We start from the raw sequence: 26,310 nt of genomic DNA, 5'->3' as shown, positions 1-26,310 counted from the left end.
TTTAACAGTGATTGAAAATGAAACCCTAATATCATTATGTGGTTGTTTATATGTAATATCAGACATTGGTTAAATTTACAAAAGAAAATTATATTTTGTTTTCGTAAAACACCTGTTTTTTTCTGGTGCCAGCCACTGTATAGAGACCCCCAAAAAAGATTGTTAGCCTTTAAAAGTGTGACTTACTTTAGACTAATACATACAGTAAAACCTGCGATGGTTCAAACAGGTTGTTCGAAAACTGGCAATGGATCAAAACCTATATAAATCAAGGACTCAAGCACCATTGCCGGTCCCAAATACACAAATCATGAGCAAAACCTTATGATCACCTTGAGGTCATAATTTCGTCCAATTTTCCGAAAGCGTATTCCAAAATAACAAACAATTTTGTTAAAACTTTTGAAAGTTGTAATAATTGCAATGACAGATGAAAGAAAATTTGAAAAGGAAATATTATAATCACCATTTAGGCATTTACACATGACCGCTATAACTTGATAAGGGCATTTGAGAAGATAATTGTGAAAGTGAATAGTGAGATTTTAATTGTGTGAAATGTAATTGTGTAATAAACATGGGGGAATAGCTCAATCAGGTGCACATTTTGGTTCAACAATACAGCGCGACGGACAAGGTGAGCCAATTATCCATCCTTTATTTTGTGAAACTATAATCTGACTAATGCCATAATATGCACTGTCATGTTCCAATGTTGCTTGAAAATAAAATGTTTTTTTTGTAAAAATAAAGATTATGATTTTTTCTTTTCTATTTTTTTCTTTTACATTTTCACATTTAGTATACGACAGCTTTTGAACATATGAGCAATTACCACAATTCAATACATAATTGGTTTAGATGTTAACAATCGGTGTGACAACTTCAAACTTTGATAATACATTTTAAGACATTTCATAGCAGACTATAATGGAAACTTGGGTCGTTTGAAACATCAGATCACTAGAGGTTTGAGCTGGAGGTTCCGGCATCCTCAAGCAATTGCAGTTTTACACTGTTCTTGTAAGCTTTTTACAGAAACCCTTACTCTATGTTTGGTGTATAGAAACTCTTACTCTATGTTTGGTGCATAGAAACCCTTACTCTATGTTTGGTGTATAGAAACTCTTACTCTATGTTTGGTGCATAGAAACCCTTACCCTATGTTTGGTGTATAGAAACTCTTACCCTATGTTTGGTGCATAGAAACCCTTACCCTATGTTTGGTGCTTAGAAACCCTCACCGTATGTTTGGTGTATAGAAACCCTCACCCTATGTTTGGTGCATAGAAACCCTCACCCTATGTTTGGTGTATAGAAACCCTCACCTTATGTTTGGTGTATAGAAACCCTCACCCTACCCGGTATGTTTGGTGTATAGAAACCCTCACCCTATGTTTGGTGTATAGAAACCCTCACCTTATGTTTGGTGTATAGAAACCCTCACCTTACCCGGTATGTTTGGTGTATAGAAACCCTCACCCTATGTTTGGTGTATAGAAACCCTCACCTTATGTTTGGTGTATAGAAACCCTCACCCTACCCGGTATGTTTGGTGTATAGAAACCCTCACCCTATGTTTGGTGTATAGAAACCCTCACCCTATGTTTGGTGTATAGAAACCCTCACCCTACCCGGTATGTTTGGTGTATAGAAACCCTCACCTTATGTTTGGTGTATAGAAACCCTCACCCTATGTTTGGTGTATAGAAACACTCACCCTATGTTTGGTGTATAGAAACCCTCACCTTATGTTTGGTGTATAGAAACCCTCACCTTATGTTTGGTGTATAGAAACCATCACCGTATATTTGGTGTATAGAAACCCTCACCTTATGTTTGGTGTATAGAAACCCTCACCCTACCCGGTATGTTTGGTGTATAGAAACCCTCACCCTATGTTTGGTGTTTAGAAACCCTCACCTTATGTTTGGTGTATAGAAACCCTCACCTTACCCGGTATGTTTGGTGTATAGAAACCCTCACCCTATGTTTGGTGTATAGAAACCCTCACCCTACCCGGTATGTTTGGTGTATAGAAACCCTCACCCTATGTTTGGTGTATAGAAACCCTCACCCTATGTTTGGTGTATAGAAACCCTCACCTTATGTTTGGTGTATAGAAACCCTCACCCTACTCGGTATGTTTGGTGTATAGAAACCCTCACCCTATGTTTGGTGTATAGAAACCCTCACCCTACCCGGTATGTTTGGTGTATAGAAACCCTCACCCTACCCGGTATGTTTGGTGTATAGAAACCCTCACCCTATGTTTGGTGTATAGAAACCCTCACCTTATGTTTGGTGTATAGAAACCCTCACCCTACGCGGTATTTTTGGTGTATAGAAACCCTCACCCTATGTTTGGTGTATAGAAACCCTTACCCTATGTTTGGTGTATAGAAACCCTCACCCTATGTTTGGTGTATAGAAACCATTACCCTATGTTTGGTGTTGATGTGCTGACTAAGAGATTCCAGCTCTGTACAGGAGGGTAGGGTTGTCTTTTTCTTCTCATTGGCCACAGCCTCTAACAATTGTCTGTGTACCTGAAGATAAAATTCAACTTTCACTTGCTTGTATTGGTTTTGAACACAAAAATATGATTTCATGCGCAGAAAAAACTATAAACTTTAGAGCTTGATATAGATCGAAATAATTTTTTTTTTTAAATGTGTTCAAATACAGGGCAGGTGAACAAGACTGGTATTAAGTCATTTCTTGGCAAAAAAATATGTAAGTATAAAAAGTAAGCCTATACTACATAATAAAGATGTAAAACACCATTGATGTTAAAGCCAAAGACCATAGATTTACATATTCACATGTGTTCACTTACAATGACATCTGCATATCTCCTAATGGGTGAGGTGAAGTGTGTATACATGTCAAGAGCAAGTCCATAGTGGAAAAACTGATCCCTGGGTAGCACCCCAGTACAGAAGTAAGCGGCGTTAGACATGGCTTGGGTGGCTAGGGACCGCAGAATCTGAAATGTGGATACAATGTTTTTCTTCAATTTTTCAATTTTTACACAAGTATAAAACAAATTTCAAAGCATTTATCATTGGATGTTATTAGTTTCAACATTATATATTTTACAACGATTGTGAAGAAAGCTATGATAACTTATGTTAAGTTACTCTTGTTGGCATGGTGTTGCACGAGGGTGTGGTCTTGGATGCTTTTACACCTTAAGTTGAGTGTACAAGCACAACATATTGAAACATCTGTTCCAGCCTGATTTTTTTTTATATTCAATTTAACTTGTATCAATTATTGGGAATCAACATCCAACAAAACATTTATCATAAGCATTCTTGTTATTTTTGGCATAACACTAATCAATTCAAATCACTGAAGAAAAATGAACTTATTAGTCTAAAGAATTGAGATACACAATGTATGATTCAGATATTGTCAAATAACCCTACTTTGTTGACAACGGGGTCCTTTGAGTCCACACATCTGTCCAGTGACTCCGCCAGTTCCTTGTTTGTAGACGTCTTTATTTCAAACCCCCTCGAGGCTGCACAGTTGTTCAGGTTTGTAAACTGCTCCTCTTTGGGTAATGGATGGTGTCTCAACTGTATACATGCAGTTAGTTGCATTAAACATGATAATCACATTTTGAAAATCAACCATTAAAAATTGGAAATGTTTTATGCAATACATCATGTGCACCTAATTTTTAAACTGAATTTTAATATTTAACAAGCACTGTCAAAGAAACATGACAAATGCTCATAAAAAGGTATCGCTGAACAGATAGCAAATAAGTATTTGGGCCTTTATGGATAGTGTCTCAGTATGTAACACATTTTCATGACTATCTTCCCATGCAGTTTGGAAATTCTGATCGCTTTCATTTTTGCTGGTTATGATCAACCTACTTAACAAGTTTGAGGTCCCTAGGCAAAAGTTATTGTTCCAACCTGTTGAGATGAACGGACATATAGATGGACAGACAGTCTGATCACTATATGCCATCTTTCGGAGGGCATACAAATAATTCACCTATTTTTAAAGTTAAATGACATTTATTTAACTAAAATAATGCTTTCAGTGACGTCTACCAAATCTGCCTAAGCAAAGTTTATATGAAGGCATTGAGTATAAAATCTTACCAGTGACTGGTTCGGGAATGTCTCAGCTATTTTTTTAGCCACCCAGTGATTGGCAAAGATCATGCATTCAGCAATGGTATCGTGTACCTCAAGGTGCTGAAATACAGTGCATTATGGCTTTATTGAAACATAAAGGTCATATAAAATGCTAAACAACTATAGGTCAAAGTATCAAGAATATAATTATTGACAGGTGAATAAATATATACTTAGCTTTAGAACAGTAAATATATACATGTAGACAAGTAAGACAACAACAACAAAAACATTTGAAACATGATTTTAATTTAGACTAAAACAGATATTCAAAATTTGATCCACCCCAAGGTTGTCTAAAAAATCATTAACATTTGACCCCAACCCATCATAGTCAATAAGATAATCATCATTTAACCCAAGCCCAATATTGTCCAACAAATCATCACAGGCATTTGATCATACCCGAATATTGTCTACCAGTTCATCTACATTTGACCCCAAATCATCAATATTTGACCCAACCCAATGCTGTCCAACATATCATCTACATTTTACCCAGACCCAATATTGTCTAACAGATCATCTACATTTTACCCAGACCCAATATTGTCAAACAGATCATCTACATTTGACCCCACCCAAATATTGTCTAACAGATCATCTACATTTGACCCCACCCCAATATTGTCTAACAGATCATCTACATTTTACCCAGACCCAATATTGTCAAACAGATCATCTACATTTGACCCCACCCCAATGTCGTCTAACAGATCATCTACATTTGACCCCACCCCAATATTGTCTAACAGATCATCTACATTTTACCCAGACCCAATATTGTCTAACAGATCATCTACATTTTATCCAGACCCAATATTGTCAAACAGATCATCTACATTTGACCCCTCCCCAATATTGTCAAACAGATCATCTACATTTGACCCCACCCCAATATTGTCTAACAGATCATCTACATTTTACCCAGACCCAATATTGTCTAACAGTTCATCTACATTTTATCCAGACCCAATATTGTCTAACAGATCATCTACATTTTATCCAGACCCAATATTGTCAAACAGATCATCTACATTTGACCCCACCCAAATATTGTCTAACAGATCATCTACATTTTATCCAGACCCAATATTGTCAAACAGATCATCTACATTTGACCCCACCCAAATATTGTCTAACAGATCATCTACATTTTATCCAGACCCAATATTGTCAAACAGATCATCTACATTTGACCCCACCCCAATGTTGTCTAACAGATCATCTACATTTTACCCAGACCCAATATTGTCTAACAGATCATCTACATTTTATCCAGACCCAATATTGTCTAACAGATCATCTACATTTTACCCAGACCCAATATTGTCTAACAGATCATCTACATTTTACCCAGACCCAATATTGTCTAACAGATCATCTACAGTTTATCCAGACCCAATATTGTCTAACAGATCATCTACATTTGACCCCACCCAAATATTGTCTAACAGATCATCTACATTTTATCCAGACCCAATATTGTCAAACAGATCATCTACATTTGACCCCACCCCAATATTGTCTAACAGATCATCTACATTTTACCCAGACCCAATATTGTCTAACAGATCATCTACATTTTATCCAGACCCAATATTGTCTAACAGATCATCTACATTTTACCCAGACCCAATATTGTCTAACAGATCATCTACATTTTATCCAGACCCAATATTGTCTAACAGATCATCTACATTTTATCCAGACCCAATATTGTCAAACAGATCATCTACATTTGACCCCACCCAAATATTGTCTAACAGATCATCTACATTTTATCCAGACCCAATATTGTCAAACAGATCATCTACATTTGACCCCACCCCAATGTCGTCTAACAGATCATCTACATTTTACCCAGACCCAATATTGTCTAACAGATCATCTACATTTTACCCAGACCCAATATTGTCTAACAGATCATCTACATTTGACCACATCCAAATATTGTCTAACAGATCATCTACATTTGACCCCACCCCAATGTCGTCTAACAAATCATCTACATTTTACCCCACCCCGATGTCGTCTAACAGATCATCTACATTTGACCCCACCCCAATGTCGTCTAACAAATCATCTACATTTTACCCAGACCCAATATTGTCTAACAGATCATCTACATTTGACCCCACCCCAATGTCGTCTAACAGATCATCTACATTTGACCCCACCCCAATGTCGTCTAACAGATCATCTACATTTGACCCCACCCCAATGTCGTCTAACAGATCATCTACATTTGACCCCACCCCAATGTCGTCTAACAGATCATCTACATTTGACCCCACCCCAATGTCGTCTAACAGATCATCTACATTTTACCCAGACCCAATATTGTCTAACAGATCATCTACATTTTACCCCACCCCAATGTCGTCTAACAAATCATCTACATTTGACCCCTCCCCAATGTCGTCTAACAGATCATCTACATTTGACCCCACCCCAATGTCGTCTAACAGATCATCCACATTTCACCCCACCCCAATGTCGTCTAACAAATCATCTACATTTTACCCCACCCCAATGTCGTCTAACAGATCATCTACATTTGACCCCACCCCAATGTCGTCTAACAAATCATCTACATTTCACCCCACCCCAATGTCGTCTAACAAATCATCTACATTTGACCCCATCCCAATGTCGTCTAACAGATCATCTTTATTTGACCCCACCCCAATGTCGTCTAACAGATCATCTACATTTCACCCCACCCCAATGTCGTCTAACAGATCATCTACATTTTACCCCACCCCAATGTTGTCTAACAGATCATCTACATTTGACCCCACCCCAATGTCGTCTAACAGATCATCCACATTTCACCCCACCCCAATGTCGTCTAACAAATCATCTACATTTGACCCCACCCCAATGTCGTCTAACAGATCATCTACATTTGACCCCACCCCAATATTGTCTAACAGATCATCTATATTTCACCCCACCCCAATGTCGTCTAACAGATCATCTACATTTGACCCAATGTTTTCTTACCTGTTTTGGGTTGAGATTCTCAATACTCTTTGTTTCACTCAGTTGGACCTGCACTTCCACACTCTCCAGTTCAAGAGCCCCACCCTTCACACGTCGAGACTTAAGTCCCCTAGCTACCTGCATCAAACGGTCAACTGTCTCTCGCAACTCTTGAACCCTAGGAACAATTTTTTTCTTAATACAAACAAAACTGTAATCTCAAATACCCGCCCTTTATCTGCAAAAACTGATATCTATAAGCAAGATTTGGATTTAAGTTCATTTTAATGATATTTTGTACATTAATAATTTTACTTGTCATTTTATTTCAATCACAACCAAAAGGCCATTTTTAGTAAGAATCAGTTTTAATGAAGTCCAGTTGGATTCAGTAAACCCTACTTGTCATCCAGTTCTGTGCCCCAGAGGTTGTGTAGTTCTGGAATGCTTCTAACCACCTCAGCGTCCACTATCCCTTCATGGATGGCCTGAGCTAGCTGGTCATAGAAAGGGCAAGGTAATCCGTTGTCTGGCACACAACTGTCTAATATCTCAGCCATAGGCATTATGAGTAATGATCAGGCACTGCTTCAGGTGTTAAGTTCTCATTGTAGTATCTGTTCCTATTTTTTGTCCTCACAATGTTAAGTAAAATATAATAATATTATAAAATTGAGTGCAGCTTTCAAGATTTAAAACTGCAGTGATAAATATTTTACATTATAAACTGATTTAACCACAAAACCTTTTAGGCAAGCAGACACAATTTACCTCATAGAACAGTTTATACTGTGAGCGTATGACAGTGCGGCCATACCAGACATCAACCACTTCATAGTTTCTGTCCAACTCCCATATCACACTCACTGCATACCTGTGTTGTGATGGTAATTCTTATTATCATACCACTGTCAATATATTTATTATTTCAATTTTTAATACATGTAAATATTTTTAAGTCAATCTCAATGAAATCTACATCAATTATTATCATTAAGATGCCACTGATATGATTCTATTTCTACAAGAAGTGTATGAAATAAATGTCCATACCTGTCGACCCCACTGACCAGTGAGCACAAGTTAGCACTGAGTACCCCAGGCAGCATGTCATACCGGCGGTCAGCGAGGTACACAGTGGTGGAGCGGCTCTGGGCCTCCTGGTCTGTTAGGGATCCAGGCTCAACAAAGTAAGTCACATCTGCTATGTGGACACCTAGTTCTGTGTTACCATTTGGTAAAGTCCTGTGAGAGATGAAGCAAGTAAGACCCATGCAACAATGTTGGTTAGCGTATCAAACCATACTGACAGACTTTTCTTTGAAGAATTAGACATATTTATCATGTGACATAAGTTATGATCTGACAAGAAATCAAAATGTGTTACTCTCTGGCTACCTCATCTTGGCTATCTTCTCCTAGGCTGAGGCGTAATATTATTTATAGTTCAAGCCTCACCTGACAGAGAGTGTATCATCCACATCCTCACAGCCCTTGGGGTCGATACTGAAGATGAGATGGGACTCCCTCAGGTCACGTCTTCTTGTTACCTCTTCAGAGTCCATTGTCCAAGGGCTTAAAGGAGTGTCCACTGGCATCTCCAACAACTGAGAATGGGCAAATGAGAAAATCGGATGCAGTTTCAATAGGCTCTAAAATTCAGACTTTAACATTTACCCTGGTAGAACAAATAGGCATCAGTTGCAATGAAATATTTCCCATTTTGGTTCTACAAGTAATTAAGACAAGATTTCAAATGGAAAGACCCTGGTATATCCCTAATACATTAAGCTGCCTCAATCTTCATAAAATTTGCTTATCCTATAGACATGTTTTCACACCTGTGCCTCTGAAAAAGATTGGACTCTGATGTCATTTTCTACCAAGATGGCTGCCACTTCCGCCTCAAGGTCGCCTATCTTCCCGAGACTCCGTACAAAATGACCATTGGGGTAGGTGGAGTCTATGTCCCAGCTGTCTATACGCACTATGATCCTACAAACAGACAGAACGCATGCTGGAAATCTTGTTAAATTATGCACAACTGTCTTCCTTAACAAATATACATGACCAAGACTGCCATGTGCACAATCCTGTTGGTGTTTTATCATCTTAAATCAAAACTGTTTAACCCACTAGCAATAAATTGTGTTTAAGTAAAGGAAGTTTAAACCAAATATCTGAAAAGGTTCTTGCATTCAAAAAGAAAATGTCTTCTTTTATAAAAAAGAAATCAAGGAAAACAATGATCTCAAACTTAATAAGATAAACTCATAAAAACATCAGTGTTTTTATCATTATTCCATACACTCTTCACTAACCTGTGATCCTTAAGGGCATCCACCTGTCTGGTACTGATGCGGATCTTGGGTATCCGATAGTCCCAGGGTATCACCAGCAGCTTGCCAGCTTTTTTGTCCCCGCGGCCCACCTCCTGGAGATATAGTGGCACAGTCATATTTCTTGACAAAATCACACCTAAAGTGATTGCGTGTTTTCAAAAAGAGTTACAATAACAATGTCATCTTTCCAATCCATATTTTTGTTAGAAAATTACAACATTGATGTTTTTAATATGCAACATTCATTGACGTCATTGTAAATGTGAATACATTAAAACTGTTTTACAATATTACAAATTGTTTCTGTATTAAATACATTACACTAAATCTAACATGTACCTCATCCTGTGAGAAGCAGGCCACATATTCCCGCCAGTTTCTTTGGGTAATTCCCACAACTCGCCCTGTCGGCATCATGTCACTAACATTTGCATTGTCACCTGATCCTTTCTCACCTAAAAGCAGAAAGACATACTTTTGCCTGCACAATAAAGTTACACATATTTACCTGAAGTCAAGGTTTTAAGTTTTATTTCATTAACTCTTTCACACCAGGAATGTTATAAATAGCAAAAAAAGAAAATCACAACCAACCTAGAAAATTGTAAGCAGTTATAGCTTAAACTGTTCAAAATGGTCATAAATATCCATTTTTTAATTTGAACACAGATGATTTTCAACATACCTGGATTTTGTATGCCCGTGGATCGTCCCTGCCACTGTGCACGTGGAAGCAGCTCCATGACCACTAGGTCCCCGTGCACAGCCCGGTTACGAGCCACCATCCCAGAAATCAAAATGTCAGACCCAGAGTCCTCTGTGAGATCCTTCCTAAGGACATGGTATGGAAAGAAATTATTTTTCATGGTCATCTGCACTGAAAATCACATGAAGTGAATAACCATACATTGTAGAGCAGTGCAGATAGATCCATGCAATACATCCTACATCTTAAGTATGAGTGTTTTCTATTTGAAGTTTTTAATGGCAGTCATGGAAAGTGCAAAACTGATAACATCACTAGTACCAGCTGCATGCCTCAAATGAATCAATTACCTGCCAAAAGTCTTAAAGATGATTAGGGGTAAGCTTGCAAATGACGTTTTGCTTCATAATGAAGGTAAGAAAAGGATGTGTTTACTTGAACCTGCTTCATAATGAAGATCAGAGATGGACTTGCTTACTTGGCCCTGCTTCATAACGAAGGTCAGAGATTGAAGTGCTTACTTAGCCCTGCGTATGAAGGCCTCTTGTAAAGAGTTGCTCTTGTTGACGTTAATGAATCCCTGGATGTACTTTCCAGTCTTCAACCCCTCAGCCAGAATGTCAGCTGGCAGGTAACCCACATACTCGCATACATCTGTTTGGGGGAAATATGTATACAGTCAAACCCTGTTAGCTCAAGCTCCCGGGGACAGGCGAAAATACCACGAGCCTCGGTAAATTTAAGCCAATCCAGAATGCTTACATTCAAAGAAAAAATTAGTCCTTTACATCCAGTTTGAGCCAACAAGGAAATTTAGCCAAGCTAGTTCGAATCAATGGAGTTTGACTGCATAATATTGCAACTCTTTGCAGAATTCAAAGTAAAGCCATCAAACAGTATGTATGGGTAATACATGTTAATACAAAACAGTGCCTCATTATTTTGTTAGATTTCCTCTGCTTTTGGATATTTTTGCTCCAGAGGCTGCCCTTATAATTACAGAGTCATCTTTTTAGGGCTTTTAACTACAGTGCATCAGTTAAAAAGAATGCCCTCTTGTCAATGGATTGACTCCACAACTTTAAAATAGAATTTTATGTATATGATTGTTACTGTAAATCTTTGTTGATATACCCTTGGTCTTGTTCTTGGAGGAGTCATGCAGGGACTGATACAGCTCCATGATCTCTGGGACAAGCTGGGCCCAAAACCCCTCTAGGTAGTCTCGCATTGTCAGCACAAACAGGTTAGGTGTCTTGTGGCCAAAATCATGGATAAACTGAAGTTCAAAACAGTTAGTGAACAAAGATGTACAAATGTATAAAGGACTAAAATGAATCAATGCACAAAAGCTATCCAAAATAAAGAAAATTTTAAAACAAGAAATACAGAGCTCATGCTATATGCATAGTAATTTTAGTGAACATTTTAGAACAATGTATATATTTTATTTTATTTACTCAAGGTTAGACATTCATGACACGCTAGCATTTAGCAGCGACGATGATACCTTTGCAAATGTTTACCTGTTCATCACTGGTAACCATGACAATTGGAATACTAGCTGCCAGGTGGTTGAAATACCAATCTGCTGTCTTATAGGTAGCTCTGGAAATACAGTTGACTCAACTTGACTAGTTAGTGTAAATCTATGAAACTGACAATACATGTAAAGGCTGTACATATGTATTCAAATTTATCATTGAGAACATTTGTCTATCAAGTTTTTCAAGCAACTTCAAAGACGGTTCAAAATTAGACTGAACAAATTGAAATTTTGGACAATTGTTCACCCAAATTTGCATAATGATTATCGACCTTAATAACAGTTTACAACTGTCGTAAATAGTTAAAAAAATTGATGTAAAAAACATTCCATGTAGAAAACAAATGAGAAAGAAATGTTTTTTACATCTGAATGAGACAAAAGTTAAACACATTATATAAACTTGATCATCTCATTTCAAACCATTAACAGCCAGAAGTAATGTTCATCAGCTCATACATCACTTACTCATAGACAATATAATATTATATGTAATAATTTACTTTTATATGCATTTGCGGTCCTACATGGCATTGATTTTGATTGACTGATTCTTACTACCATTTGCTATACCTGACGTGCCAATGACTTAGTTTCTCGCCTGGCTCTCTCTCACAGTAGGCGTAGGTTTGGAATTCATTATGAAAGATGACTGAGCCCCTCCTGCGATCCTTTATAAGGTTCTTCAAGCGCGAGTGAAGCCTCCTGCTGCCATCATGTTGTACCTGAAGACAGAGATATGTTTATAGTCATAGATAGTACAATTTCAACGAAATATGTTTGTACATTTGTTTATGGCTGCATGTACATGTATAAGATGACCCGTATGGGGGCCTAACGCAACCCCCTTAACCATCGGCGGAAAAGTGGCGACAACTTTTGAGAACCTAGGGGGAACCCTGAGATTATATCAAATTTTACACAAATAAATCGCTTAAATTGTTTGTACTTTTTCTAACGTGATTGTTTGTATTTCAATTTTGATAAGATAATATTAAATGTTGCACAAATTTCTCAATTGATATTCACACCAGCAAAAAAATACTTATATATATAAATTTTCAATTACCAAAAATGTAATAAAAAAAGACTAGTGCCTTACACTATGAGCTGCTGTCTGTGTAAATATGATGCCCCTGATATGGTGACTTTCAAATATCTCCAGATACTCTCGTGCTGTCTGGGGGTCCGGTATTACATAGTGGGTAATATCTTTTGGCAGCAGAGTCGGGGGACCTTGAAAACATGTTGAGAATATCAAAACATAAGTCTGTAACTTTGGGCGGAAAATGATTTCAGAAAACAGCCCATTCTTGTGTGTTAGTCTTTTTAAAATAAAACCGTGTTGAGAGCTTGATTCAAATGAAACAGAGAGCAGTTTAATAGTAAAATAAATACTTACCCTTAAGAAAGAGACAAACTTGAGTTAGATAAATTCAGTCTTTCAATATCCCACATCAATAATTGGGATAAGAATCAGCCATGCTCATGTATTAAAATTATTAAACAACTCAACACTTTGATTTAACTTGCCTGATGTAATTGTTGTGTTCTGGCATCTGGCTATACATGCTTCACTCTGACAGGGGATATCTTCCCTACGATACACTTCACGAACCACACAAACACTCTTCCCATGAACATTTTTTAATCGAAGACGGCGATCACTCTTTTCCAACATTTCTGAATATAAGTCTCATCCGTCTTACACTGGAAAATGAGGAAAGGTTTCTGATTTCAAAGCTTAGCTTATAAAGGAAAAAAAGTTTAAGGTGGCAAATTGTGATTCAGTGATTGGATACTTATGTTTAATCATTGCTCCATCGAGGATTTAAATATGAAAAGGGCCCTTGGTCAGAAATTTAAAATAAAAACTATAAAACACATTATCAATTTGACAGATGAATATCACATTACAGGGTGCCCTTTTTCTTTTATTGTATACCTAAGGCCACAGCAAATTAATGTTTAGTTCCTCGGATTTTTGCCAAAAAAAATTGGAGCGAGCGAAAAAAAATAAAAAAAATTTTTTGTCAGTTTTCATAAAAACCGAAGCGAGCGAAGAGCGAAAAATATATTTTTCCTTGTATTCAATATAAAAATAAGAAAGATTGTTCAAAATAATTGCCCTTAAACCCATTTTAATGCCATCTTGAACTGAACCTCTAATGGACAATGGGTAAATGTCGGAATACATACTATTTATTCATGCATGTTTAGTACAAACATTATATGGATAAATCTAATTTCTTATATAATTATAACGTACATTAATATGACGATCATTCATAATAATAAATAACCCTGCTTTTAGTAAAAAGTTTGAAACGACTTATATAAATCTACCTGAATCAGTTTAACATCATATGCAACTGTATTTAGACATAACTTAGGATTGATTTTGGATTTGTAAAAAATGATCACTTACACAGGCATCATCAAACATCAGACTCCATATAACATAGACTAAATTTTGTTTTCATTATCACAGGAAATGCAATGACATGTGCTTATTAAAACAAAAAGAACAAGGGTATTTTTCAGAGTACTTGTTTTGGTTATTTAGATGTTTTTATGCACCAGCCAATTGTATATGCCACCCCCCCTAAGTCCGGAATAGCTGGGACTTTGACTTCCGGTCTCTCAAAACCCGGGTAAAATACCCAACCTGCAGGGACACTACTGGTAAAATCCCTGCCAATTGGCCCCGCAACCCCAAATACCTATATGAGGCCCATTCCCGACTAGTTTCAATATGAAGACAAAACCACATTCACTAGGCACTGCGGGGCCACCTGAAAGGTAAAAACACAGCCTATTGCCTCTGCTGTCCCCGGAATACCCCTGGAACAAGGGCGAGGGGTGGGCGGGGCAGTGGTTACAATTGAAAAGTGCATTACAATCCCGGATTATGCTGCAAATAAAAACAAAATATAAGGTGATAAACTTAGGCTTACTTATGTTGAGGTATATCCAGACCAGTGTTTATATCGCTATTTGTGAAAAGATATTTGTTCAAAACTGTTGTTTTGTCAGAATTTGATAAACAAGAGCTGTCACAGTGACAGCGCGCTCAACTATTCCGCCGCTTTTCAATGTAAGGATTGAAAAGTTTTGGCGAAACATGCATGGATCACTGTTAGATTAGATTTCAATGCAATACATGATGTGCTGAGATATAAACATAAATGTAGTTTCATGCAAAATATTTGCACAGAGTCTAATAATAAAGGGCCATTATTTGCAAAATACAGTTATCTAACTTGGTTATTCAAGTAAGTTGGGTGGTTGAATACCATTGTATAAAGTCTCAATGCAATACATCAAATAGTTGCTGAGATATTATCCTATGTGTGCTAACATGCAAGACCTTAACCAGAATTTCTAAGTCGCATAATAAAGGGGCAAAAATTATATATTATAAAAGATAGAGTTATCTTACTTGATTAAATAAGAAGGTTAAATAGATGGGAGCCTGTGTGTAAAGTTTCAATGCAATACATGATGTATTCGCTGAGGTATTGACTTTAAAGTGGTTACATGCAAAACCTTAACCAGAATTTCTATGTCGAATAAAAAAGGGGCCATTATTTTAATTTAATGCAAACTGGAGTTATCTTACTTGGTTATTTAAGTAGATGGTTGAGTACCATTGTATAAAGTCTCAATGCAATCCATCAAGTAATTGCTGAAATATTAACCTATGTGTGCTTACATGTTAAACCTTAACCAGAATTTCTAAGTCAAATAATAAAGGCCAATAATTTGTATTAAATTAAAAAAAGTGTTATCTGGGAATACATATCTAATGTTTCAATGCAATACATGATATATTTGCTGAGATATTGACTTAAATGTGGCTACATGCAAAACCTTAACCAGAATTTCTAAGTCGAATAATAAAGGGCAATTATTTTGCATTAAATGCAAACTAGAGTTATCTAACTTGGTCAATTTAGTAGGTTGGATGGTTGAGTAACATTGTATCAAGTATCAATGCAATACCTCAAGTAGTTGCTGAGATATTAACCTATGTGTGCTTACACGCAAAACCTTAACCAGAATTTCTAAGTCGAATAATAAAGGCCTATTATTTGCATTATATTCAAATAATTGTTATCTAACTTCATTAATTTAGTATGTAAGATAGTTGGGAATACATATTTAAAGTTTCAATGCAATAACTGATGTATTTACTGAGATAATGACTTAAAGGTGCTTACATGCAAAACCTTAACCAAGGTGTGACGTCAACACCGACGCTGACCCCACTGCCGACGCCAGGGTGAGTAGTATAGCTCTCCTTATTCTTCGAATAGTTAAGCTAAAAATGAGCTTGATACATCAATTTGGACCAAACAATGACTCATGTTCCAGTTAAGTTGACCTGTCATCTTCAGCATCGTCGTAACGAGGTAAAATTTTGGTCCCTTGTATTATGACTTGAATAAAATAGTACTAAGTTGATCATTCCGATTTCCATTCAAAACGAGTCACTAATTACGCAATATAATCGTTTGTATACCAGTCTCAGATACACATGCTTTATTGCATAATGATTGCTTTAAATAATGATCCTTTCGTGCATGAGACGATCAACAATGATTTCAAGCATGCTCAAAACATATTTATTGTCAAAAATAAGATTTAATTTCCAAACTTTGAGCCACATTGTTTATACCAGAAGCCGCCATTTTGATTGAATTTATTGAAACCCATGCTAAACCGATCGATATACAGTATAAAAACACTACGCATTGGTAACTTCCCTTTACAAAAACATGAAAACTAGCGTAGAAAAATTATACTTGATTATTTTTAGCCTTTTAATAAATTATTACCTGAAAAAAAATCTGCTTGGCGATCAAAATGGAGATGCGGGCGCACAAAAAAAATAAAAATATTTTTTTTACATTTTCAAAAAAATAGGAGCGGTAAATCCGCGGAACGAAATATCAATTTGGTGTGGCCTAATAAATCTAAAATATAGCACAGTGCAATTGAATATATTTTTTGAAAACCATTTTTACAGGAATCATTATCACGAAATGAAATTTTAATTCGTAGGAAGGAGGTGTTTGACAACATTAAACTAAAATGTGTCTTTACAACTTCTAAGATTACCAAAATGTAATAAATAACTTTCATGCGCCCATTTATATATATATATATATATATATATACACAAGTATAACATTGTTAAATTATGTAAATTTTTGTTCATTGGATTCATTGGATTAAGAAATACTGTTTTTTCACAATAAAAGTAAAAACACTATTTTAAGATAAAAAGATTATGGTAAAACAAAAAAAATCTATGTCATTATTTACACAAATGAAATATATATGGTTTAAGAGAAAAAATATCAAATACGAATGAAGTGCATGTTTGGAAGCTAGTGTGGAAGCCTGTTATGAGGTTGTGATAGGTGGACTAGAGGTTTCACTGGCTGATCAGTTAGTCCAAATAATTTTATGTTGACAGATTTTTTTACAATTTCATATATTGCTCATTCTTCAAGGATAAAAAGAATCCCGTAATGAATGTCTATTATTTTAGACTAGTTGAATAGTTTGTAATATTATAAATATATTAATCTTTACATGGCTATTATACTTTCATAATCATCAAAAAGTATTAACAAGTGTTATCAGATTAATTTTTATAGATCACTGCGAAAAGTTGTATTTTAGTGATACTATTTAGAAATCTGGAACGAACTTCATCGCGAAAACATATTACAAAATAAGATTATGGTCTGAATGCCTAGTGAATCTTATCAAATATACAAATCCATAATAAAATATCGAAACTGATTATACTTACACGAATTTATTTTTTTGACAATCGCTTAATAGAGCTGATCTTTTACCAGATATTTCTTCCAATTTCTCTTTTTATCCGGAGTCATTGAACAAAAATATTGTTGTGAAAATAGCGCGTACTGTATATGTAAACAAACAGTTGTCAGATTTTGACAGATGAGACCAAAGTCTAACTCGGTACTTCAAAACATTGTCAAGTGTGGCAATTTGTTTAAAAAGAATGTAGACAGTAGAAAATATTCCACAATGCACAGTGTACACGAATACATTGCTCCGGAGTGGGCACGACAGTTGAAAAATATACCCAAACAGAAAATGCAGGTGGGTAGTTGGTACATCAATTATTACTCTTAGATATCAAAACATAATTTAAATTCCACTGTAGAACTTAAACGCATATAAATAGCAATGCAGTTAACACAATGCATGGTGGAAATGTAAAACTTTTGGACCATTTCAACTGTCGTGATGATGATGAAAACAGAACACATTACGGTGTATCTGCACATTAGTCCACCTAAATGGCCATCAACGAGTCTTTTGAAGATTTTTTTAATATTGCAGACTCGTGACAGGGATACATAAGAAATGTCAAAATAATAAAAAAGTATCCCTGATCGCTCATTATTGTAGCTAATCTGCACATATGCATTTGTATTGTACATGGTACATCTGTACAGTGTCAGTCACGTACATGTACATTTTACATTTGTATAAAATTATGTGCATACGTCAGGGGCGTACCTGAAGCTTTATGAATTGTACGCCTGTGTGCTTGAGTGAGCCCTCAACCAAGACAACTCTCTTTATTTTGGTCTCTAATATAATTTGGGGTGACAGAGTGTAATCATTTCCAACCACTTTTACACAAACATTCATTGAAGTCACACTAAAATGTAATCTCAAAACCCTTTCTTCCCAAAGCTTGCAAACATACCCACCCCAATCCACGAATGGCGACTCCCAGGAATTCCGGAAAATTTCCACGTCTCCATCAAAAGGGACGACATGACTGGCAGCACCCTCTCGGGCAACAAGGTACCACTGACAGAGGATTGGTTTCCTGGTAAAGTTAATCCTGATTTAGAAGAGATGTTGTTGTTTTGCCTTTTTGTCTTTGTCTTTTCTTTTTTATTGATTTTTTAATTGATTTTTTGTGAGGTGGGGTGGCGGAGAGGGGGGCATTGAGAAGTATAGAGATCTGAGTGTAGAAAACTCACCTTGGGTATAATATTGTGCAGGGAGTTAGAGTTTTCCAATGGAAAAACACGCGAGTACGAGATCCTGTGAATGACACAGGTCGCACATGGTCATATCCGGAATCGTCTGCAAATATAAAGAACAATTACGGTCATTAATCGTAAAGCGATCTTAATTTTTCGGTAAAATCCGGATTGGTCCTTTTGTTATGACACCCCGAGCGCTCGTTAATCGTACGGGAACTTGACGTTGCTTTATGTAAATGCAAAAACAGAACTTAAAGAATATTGTTTTAAACCAGCTTTTGGATCATAACCTACATTACAGCCAATAACATCTCTTATCGGCCTGTCTTAATCGTTAGAATTTAACAGACATGAAATCATCATCATTTGGTTCCCCCGTCATGATCGTGTAAAATATTTTCAAGTCACAAATACAAAACGAATGCAAGTAGCTGTAATTCGTGCCTATAAATTTTTAGTCAAAGGCATATTTAGCTTTCAGTTTATTTTGCGGCTGTACAGTCAATATGACATGCGCAGTGTCTTTTAACGACATTCGAGATTATTTATGAGTTTCCATTTCGATTTTAAATAAAACATGTCATGTCACGGTGGTTTGAATTTCAAATAATCAAAATTATTCTTTAACTCTTGTTAAGTTGGTTTGAAAGATTAAGACAAACCTCTCGCTAATAGACTCTAACGTGATAAAATTACAACTGCAATACTTTTATATTTTTGGCAGCCATAATAAAAAAAAATCTTATTTTAATGTATGCAAAAAAGTGCGTCTACAGCCCTTATTGGACTAACATATTTAACCATCGAATGCGATTAAGCAAAAGCCCCGCTCCTTTTTTAAATATTCATACCCATTCCCATGCCTTAGAATGAAGACGACCGGTGACATTTTTCTCAAATCTGATAACCACACAGTTTGTCGTGTCGTTTGGAATGATACTTATTGTAAAGTATGTAGAGAAAAAGTATAGCAGGCTTGGCAATCAACCAAACCCGCCACATTCCTTATGAAGGAATTTTGGCTGAATAGTTTTAATAAAAGTATATTGTCAACAAAGTTGAAGGAAAGAGTTAGGAAGATCTCCGCCAACTATTTGCCACAAATGTATCCAATCTGTAATCTATAAGTGACCCCACCCCCATTCCGTGTATAGTACACAATTTCTGTGTATTGATTTAGAATTAACACTTTTAGAGGAGATAATCTCATTGTCTCAATTATACTTATCCAATTCTTGTATATACAATATGCATAGCCAAATGAATGTATAGATTAATTTGAATAATAGCCAGAAAAGAGTTATGTTTTATTTATGTATAACTGATACTATTCAACCCACTTTAAATGCATGGTCACCATTCGAATATCCAAATTGTGAAGCATCATGTATAATCATATAAAGATTACTCTTTATCTATTCTTAAGCATTGTAATAATATTTGTATTATTATTTGAAAATGGAACCAAAAAAACACACTATTAGTGATCATTTGTTCATTTCTTTAATATAACCTCCAGAACTGCGCAGCAGGACACTTCGATCTTAGATCTGATAGACAGCAGTCAGCAATGAAGATTATGATCAATACACAGGAGTTGTGTACTACTTTTCTTTTTTTTTCTTCTTTTTTTTTTGGGGGGGGGGGGGTCACTTAAAGTAGGCCTTAAAACAAAGAACTTTAAGACAAAAGCCTTTGTACCGTGCATTGATCAAAAAGGCTTGTGGTTTTGACCCTCATGCGCAAAAACCCATACCAGAAATTCCATGAAGTTAATCGCCCAATAAGCTGTCCGACATGTCAGACTTTCAGAGTTTTGTTCCAAATTCAGTCCGATAATACGTGATTTAAACTCAAGAAAGTGTTTTGTTACAAAATAAAAGACAGAGTTTTACACACTTTTGCTGTTTGGGCATCAAAAATGATGGAAAACCTGTTCATTCAATTGCCGTGCAGGAAAAATGTCTATGACTGAACATAGAACGAATGCCTTTTACAAGTCAATGTCGTTTTAACCGAAAGAACTGTTCTCTGACTCCAATGACCATTTAACTTTTGTTTTCTAGGTCCGCAAGTTGGAGTTTTTAATGGCCGACTGTCTGACTCAGGGCTGTAAGCACGTAATCACGTGCGGTGGTCTGCAGTCCAACCACTGCCGCGCCGTTGCAACGTGTGCACGGGAACTTGGATTACAACCCCATCTAGTTCTTCGAACAGATATTGAGGTCATTATTATTTTGCCCAGAATTAACATTGTCCACGAGTAGACGATGTTCCATGATAGTCTGTACGCTCTGTTTTAAATGTAGATCCATAGATGTTTCATCCATACTTGTAAAGTATTGGTTATCATGATACTCGATGAACCTGAATTTTAGGAAAACATTTGTATGCGATAAACCTCACGTCGTTACTTTTACAGGTTTGTGCTGTAATATTAAACAGTTTTAAATCTGATTTGTACGCAATAGGACCCAAGCTCTGTGAGTTGCGAGGGCAATCTACTCTTGGACAGACTGTGTGCGGCGAAGATCTACCTCAGCCCTCGACATTCACCATATCTTACACACCTGAAACCGCGCATGGACAAACTTGCAGAAAACATTGGGTAAATGCGCGGCCAAATTTGTTCACTAACACTTTTCACTGCAAAGAAAAAATAGAATTCTACATTTTGTTAACGTCACTTATTTGCGAAAATATGTTCACAATACATGTGTTTATGAGTATGATTTATCACCCTTTTTGCCTTTTTGCATGGGCGTTGTTCGTATTAAGATAAAATTATTTATTTGACACATCGTATTGTGAATTCCTTCGTATAATATATGTAAAACCGGCAATCTTAGATTAATGTAACAAATTCTGAGGTCAGTGGTTTTCACATATTCATTTTTTTTCTTGGAACGAGCTAATTTTTGCGAAATGTATGTAAACCAGTCATATAAGACTGCTGACTAAAACATAGATTGCAGATTTTAATAATTAAGTTAACAAACTGTTTTATGCATTTTTAGTAACGTTAGTAACGGTTTTTAGCCATAAAACATTAATTTTCGAAGGGAAATATGAAAATCTGCGATCCGATCTTTTGTCATCAGTCTTTTATCACCGGTTTGCAGATATTTACTCAATAATTTGTTCATTCCAAGAAAAAAAATGAAAAAAAGTTGTAAAAACGTTAAATCTGTGAGAGTGCAGCTTTAACACCATAGGGCAGAGACCGGAGAGCGGTGTTATAAGATCCCTGTTGGTGGATCCAACTCCCTTGGCCTGTGGGGCTACATCAACATGTTCTCCGAGCTAGTGACGCAGGGCGCGGTCGAGCAGTTTGATGACCTCATCTTCGCAACCGGGAGTGGAAGCACCGCTGGCGGGCTAGCGATTGGCAACTACTTAACTGGCTCAAAACTTAGGTAAGTCAAATAAATTTCCACAAATATGTTACGTTTCTACATACACGTGTGTTCTTTATTATCTGAAATGTTTTGACATACTTATAATATAACGCTTGTACTCATGCAGTTAGCAGTATTTTAGGATACACGGGATCTCGGTGAGTGATGACGCCCGTTATTTTCACGCGCATTGCCAGGAGATGCTGGACGCTGTGGGGCTGCACGTGCGAGCCGAAGATATTCTTGACGTCATTGACGGACACAAGGGACTTGGCTACGGTATCTCTACACAGGAAGAGCTCGGTAAGGACGGTTGACGTATATATTGCAAAATAAGTTATAGATACAAGAAAATGTCAATTGATTTGGTTTGGTTCGTAAAATTTACTCACCTGATCAAAATATAAAAAGGTCGCCAAATGTCGCCAAATGTTTATATGTGCACGTAACTATCGCAAAACAACTCGGATCCCTTGTCATCGCTGCAATGTTCGGTCACATGATACGGTCAGTTTAGTGTCGCTTGGTTACTTTGTCCGGTGGCGTCGGGATCGGCGAAACACTTTGTTTCTGTTCAAAACCTTTGCCAGACTTGGTGTATGCTGTTTAAACTTGGATTGACACTTGTCATGGAGTGTTGGTGTCCCCTATAGATTTTGGTGTCAATTTATCAAAGGTCAAGGTCATGGTGATCTTTACTCAATTAAATGCGGGCGTTTCTGCTCAATACCTTTAAACGGTTGGGTGTAGAGTCATCCAACTCTGTATGCATATTTGTTTTGCTCAGATGACCGTATTGATTTTGGGGGCCAATATGGCAAAGGTCAAGGTTATGGTGGTGTTAAGTAGAAACAGACAGGCGACAAATAAGATTTGCAAAATTATAGTTGATGCCGTGTTCTTGATAACATTTGCACGTGCATTTTTCTTTGCTGTATAATACCTTTATCTGCTCGAAATCTTTCAAAGGCTCAAGATTAGCTCAAGGTTAATGAAAGGGTTTTGTGCGAATTTAGCCCAGACAAAACAAGATGCATTAAACTCAGAACATAATTGATAGTTTTATTATTCTTTCTACTTTACAGACTACATTTTGTCGGTAGCAAGCAGTACGGGAATTATGTTAGACCCGGTATACACGGGGAAAGCGGCAATAGGACTGCAACGGGAGCTGAATAACAACCCAGACATGTTTAAGGGGAACAGAATACTTTTTGTACACACTGGTAGGTTGTCAAGTTTCTTAAGAAATCCAGGTCACAACTTTGCTAGATTTTTTACAGCTACATTAAAATACTATTGAACTTTGATGCCAGGCTTCCTTTAGGCCACAAAGCCCGTGCCTGCACATCATTTTGCTTCTTTATCTCGTAAAAAAGGAATAAAAATCAGACCTTTTTGTATTGAAAGTGGTAGTCCATTTCCATCTATAGAAACATGTACATAGAAATTCACCACTTAAAGTCTACGTTTTCAAAACATTCCGGATTCCCATATTTTGGTGCCTGCACATCAAAATTTGTCTAACCACGCCCTACTTGTGACCTACAATTGGTATCAGTTTAATGATTTCTACGGACCGATTGTTCAGAATTTCGTTAAAGTTAGCAATGAGATTTATAACATCTTTGTTAAATTTTAAACGTGATTCAGAAGTATTTCATGATGTGCTTATATATTTAAATAAAACAAGTACAAATGAGAGAGCTGTCTCAATTTTTTGAGGAATACTGTTGATCATAAGAGTATCTGTGAAACTTGCAGAGCAATCCAGATTTGAAAGTTAAAAACGACGACGTTAACAAAATTGTTAACTTTAACACAATTCTCTGAAAAATCAGCCAAATATGAGCAATAAATGATCGAACATATACTTTATTGCAAAGTTAGTACAGTGTATGTTCTTTAATTAATGTTACACGATAGAAGAATATTTATTTTAAGGCGGATATATGATAACAAGAAACAGCTCAATGAGCTATTTTCCGACATGAACAACGAACATACTTAACATGTCATGGCAATGAGCTGGTGACCTGGAAAAAAATCATATACAGTTTTTAAATCGTACAATATTGAAACAATATTTACAAAAACTGTTTCTTATTATATTCTTGCATTCAATTACCAAACGTAAAATGGCTTAGAGCGCAGTACACAGTGATTTCATCATGACAACCAGCCGGCTGTACGGCCAGTCCTCACGCGCACGGTTCCTCTAGTGGACATACATGTACCACTGTGAAATAGTTAGTTCTTTTATTTTCGGTCTGACTTTTAGCTTTCCCTTCACATAAAGCCCGTTCAAATTCTACAAACATAATATGGGGTTACCAGTCATACAAAACTTTCATATTTTTATAAACGGTACCTTAAGCAACAGTCAATTGTAACCACGCTCCCATGTCCGGGGAATAGCGGGGATTTTGACTTTCGGTACAGTCAAGCTCGGGTAAGATCCCCGCCCTACGGGGACGAACTGCTGGTAAAATCCTCGCGCGAAGACAAAACCACCGCATTCACCCGGCACTGCGGGACCACCTGGAAGGTACGAACACGGCTCATTTCCCCGGCTATCCCCGGAACTCCCGGACTCGAAGAGGGCGGGGCGTGGTTACAATTGACTGGTGCATTATATTAATTATACATTGTACTTTCATGAAAACGGTGAAACTTTCATGACTGTGTTTATTGGACAGCACGATCGAACTTTCCAATTTTACCGGGTGGCAAAAAAACATACAAAGTTTAATTATGATATTTCGGCGTATGTAATTTTAATGTTTCGAGTTCTGTGATAAAAAAAAAGAAATTCATTAAATGACGTAAGTGAATGATCGTTTCAAAACACGCACGCATGGTCAAAATGTCCAGTTAGAACAATGTGGATGGAAGGTGATGTACTAAAATGAAACGGTTTTTAGTTCTTAAAGGATATACAACGGTTTTACAAATCTGACATGTTTTGAAAAGCGAAACATGATATTATATGTACAGGCAATACATAAAACTAATAATTGGCTTGACTTCAAATAGTCCTGATATTTCTGTCTATCATATGCACTGGTCTTCTTGCTTTCCAGGTGGTGTGTTTGGACTCTACGATGGCAGAATCAACGATACTTTAAAAGTGAAACGAAGCTCGACTGATCAAATATTTGGGTGGAAAAACTTGGAGGATTTCCCCTCATAAACTCAACTTCGTCTATCTATTTGTGTTTTTGGTGTAAATTACTATTCATGAGCACCACAACCTATTCATTGGCACCACAACGTTCAGAAAATCGAGCATAGTGCAGCAAGTATAACAAATAAAGTTCTAAAATTTGTAACGCGGCAACCTTTTGTCAATAAAAAAGTCACACACATGTAAAAATAAAGCTTAAACCTAAGGTACGAGAACAATTCTCACAAAAATCCAGATTTTTACGTTGTCAACACTAACGTCTAGCAAGTTCTGCAAGTTCTAGACGATCAGATATTAAATTTTATTCAAAACTTTTACATTAAGAACAACTCATGGCCATTCCTATGTGGAACTACATTCTCCATTTTTTAATATTTACTCGCATAAACCTCTAAAAATGAAAAATAAGAAACCATACTCACTGTTTACATCCATATTCCACTCATTGGCACTATAACGGAAGACGCGTTGGAGCATTTTCAACACATAACAAAATGTTATGGCTCCAATAATCACCCGTCGTGTATAAGTAATTGTACCTCAAGTTTCATAGTTATGACCGAAATATGTCTTCATTTAAGGCCCTTGAGCGATTTAGAAAAAAAACAACACCGGAGGAGCGTTGGCATGTGAAGGTGCTTTTGTTGTAAATTCATGCTCTTTGAGTTACAAACGCTTTTGTGTATTTTTGCATTTAATGGCTTATTTTTCAAACATTTATGAAAACAACGACGATAAGTCAGATAATCAATTTTACAAAAAGATCCAAATTACCATACAAAGTTTACATTGTGAACCTGAAACGTGAGAAGATGCATTTAGTAGCGCGCCTTTTTAAAGCAAATGAAGTTGTCGATTTTGTTTACCAAACATCGGCAACACAATCCGTTGCCTGAAGTTATTTCAATACCTAGGGACCGGGAATTAG

The 26,310-nt window shown here is 36.5% G+C and overlaps 2 protein-coding genes across 3 annotated transcripts in view; one reads left to right on the top strand and one right to left on the bottom strand.

Moving 5' to 3' along the window:
• Nucleotides 1–17,680, bottom strand: part of LOC128227998 (DIS3-like exonuclease 1) — a 20,836-nt gene extending 3,156 nt beyond the window's left edge. The window contains exons 1-21 of one of the 2 annotated variants that reach the window (XM_052939005.1): nt 17,573–17,646; nt 14,469–14,540; nt 13,279–13,455; nt 12,848–12,981; nt 12,319–12,470; nt 11,726–11,807; nt 11,334–11,478; nt 10,721–10,853; nt 10,179–10,324; nt 9,833–9,948; nt 9,473–9,585; nt 8,993–9,146; nt 8,610–8,758; nt 8,205–8,396; nt 7,923–8,025; nt 7,554–7,648; nt 7,173–7,329; nt 4,128–4,223; nt 3,435–3,587; nt 2,840–2,989; nt 2,442–2,549 (exon numbers count right to left, since the gene is read on the bottom strand). In XM_052939005.1, coding sequence (XP_052794965.1) covers nt 2,442–2,549; nt 2,840–2,989; nt 3,435–3,587; nt 4,128–4,223; nt 7,173–7,329; nt 7,554–7,648; nt 7,923–8,025; nt 8,205–8,396; nt 8,610–8,758; nt 8,993–9,146; nt 9,473–9,585; nt 9,833–9,948; nt 10,179–10,324; nt 10,721–10,853; nt 11,334–11,478; nt 11,726–11,807; nt 12,319–12,470; nt 12,848–12,981; nt 13,279–13,426 — 2,526 coding nt within the window. In that variant the 5' untranslated portion in view covers nt 13,427–13,455; nt 14,469–14,540; nt 17,573–17,646. Of the gene's footprint in view, nt 1–2,441; nt 2,550–2,839; nt 2,990–3,434; nt 3,588–4,127; nt 4,224–7,172; nt 7,330–7,553; nt 7,649–7,922; nt 8,026–8,204; nt 8,397–8,609; nt 8,759–8,992; nt 9,147–9,472; nt 9,586–9,832; nt 9,949–10,178; nt 10,325–10,720; nt 10,854–11,333; nt 11,479–11,725; nt 11,808–12,318; nt 12,471–12,847; nt 12,982–13,278; nt 13,456–14,468; nt 14,541–17,572 lie in introns of both variants that reach the window. The other variant, XM_052939006.1, reaches the window with a different exon arrangement.
• LOC128227999 (uncharacterized) lies at nt 17,681–26,310 on the top strand. Its single transcript, XM_052939008.1, has 8 exons — nt 17,681–17,892; nt 18,496–18,609; nt 20,864–21,022; nt 21,269–21,405; nt 22,013–22,213; nt 22,338–22,498; nt 23,281–23,421; nt 25,279–26,310. Exons 1-8 carry the CDS (start codon nt 17,728–17,730, stop codon nt 25,386–25,388), a joined length of 1,188 nt encoding a protein of 395 aa, XP_052794968.1. The 5' UTR covers nt 17,681–17,727; the 3' UTR covers nt 25,389–26,310.

The sequence above is a fragment of the Mya arenaria genome, chromosome 3 (assembly GCF_026914265.1).
Source record: "Mya arenaria isolate MELC-2E11 chromosome 3, ASM2691426v1".
NCBI lineage: Eukaryota > Metazoa > Mollusca > Bivalvia > Myida > Myidae > Mya > Mya arenaria.
The sequence above is the reverse complement of the archived record's forward strand: the minus strand, read 5'-3'. Positions and strand labels throughout refer to the sequence as shown.

Bases quoted from the DNA above. Each gene is read 5' to 3' on its own strand.
- LOC128227999 (XM_052939008.1), top strand. From the start codon at position 17,728: ATGAGACCAAAGTCTAACTCGGTACTTCAAAACATTGTCAAGTGTGGC. The intron at 17,893-18,495 runs GTGGGTAGTTGG...TTCTTCCCAAAG, and splicing joins TACCCAAACAGAAAATGCAG to CTTGCAAACATACCCACCCC. The intron at 21,406-22,012 runs GTAAATGCGCGG...TTAACACCATAG, and splicing joins AAACTTGCAGAAAACATTGG to GGCAGAGACCGGAGAGCGGT.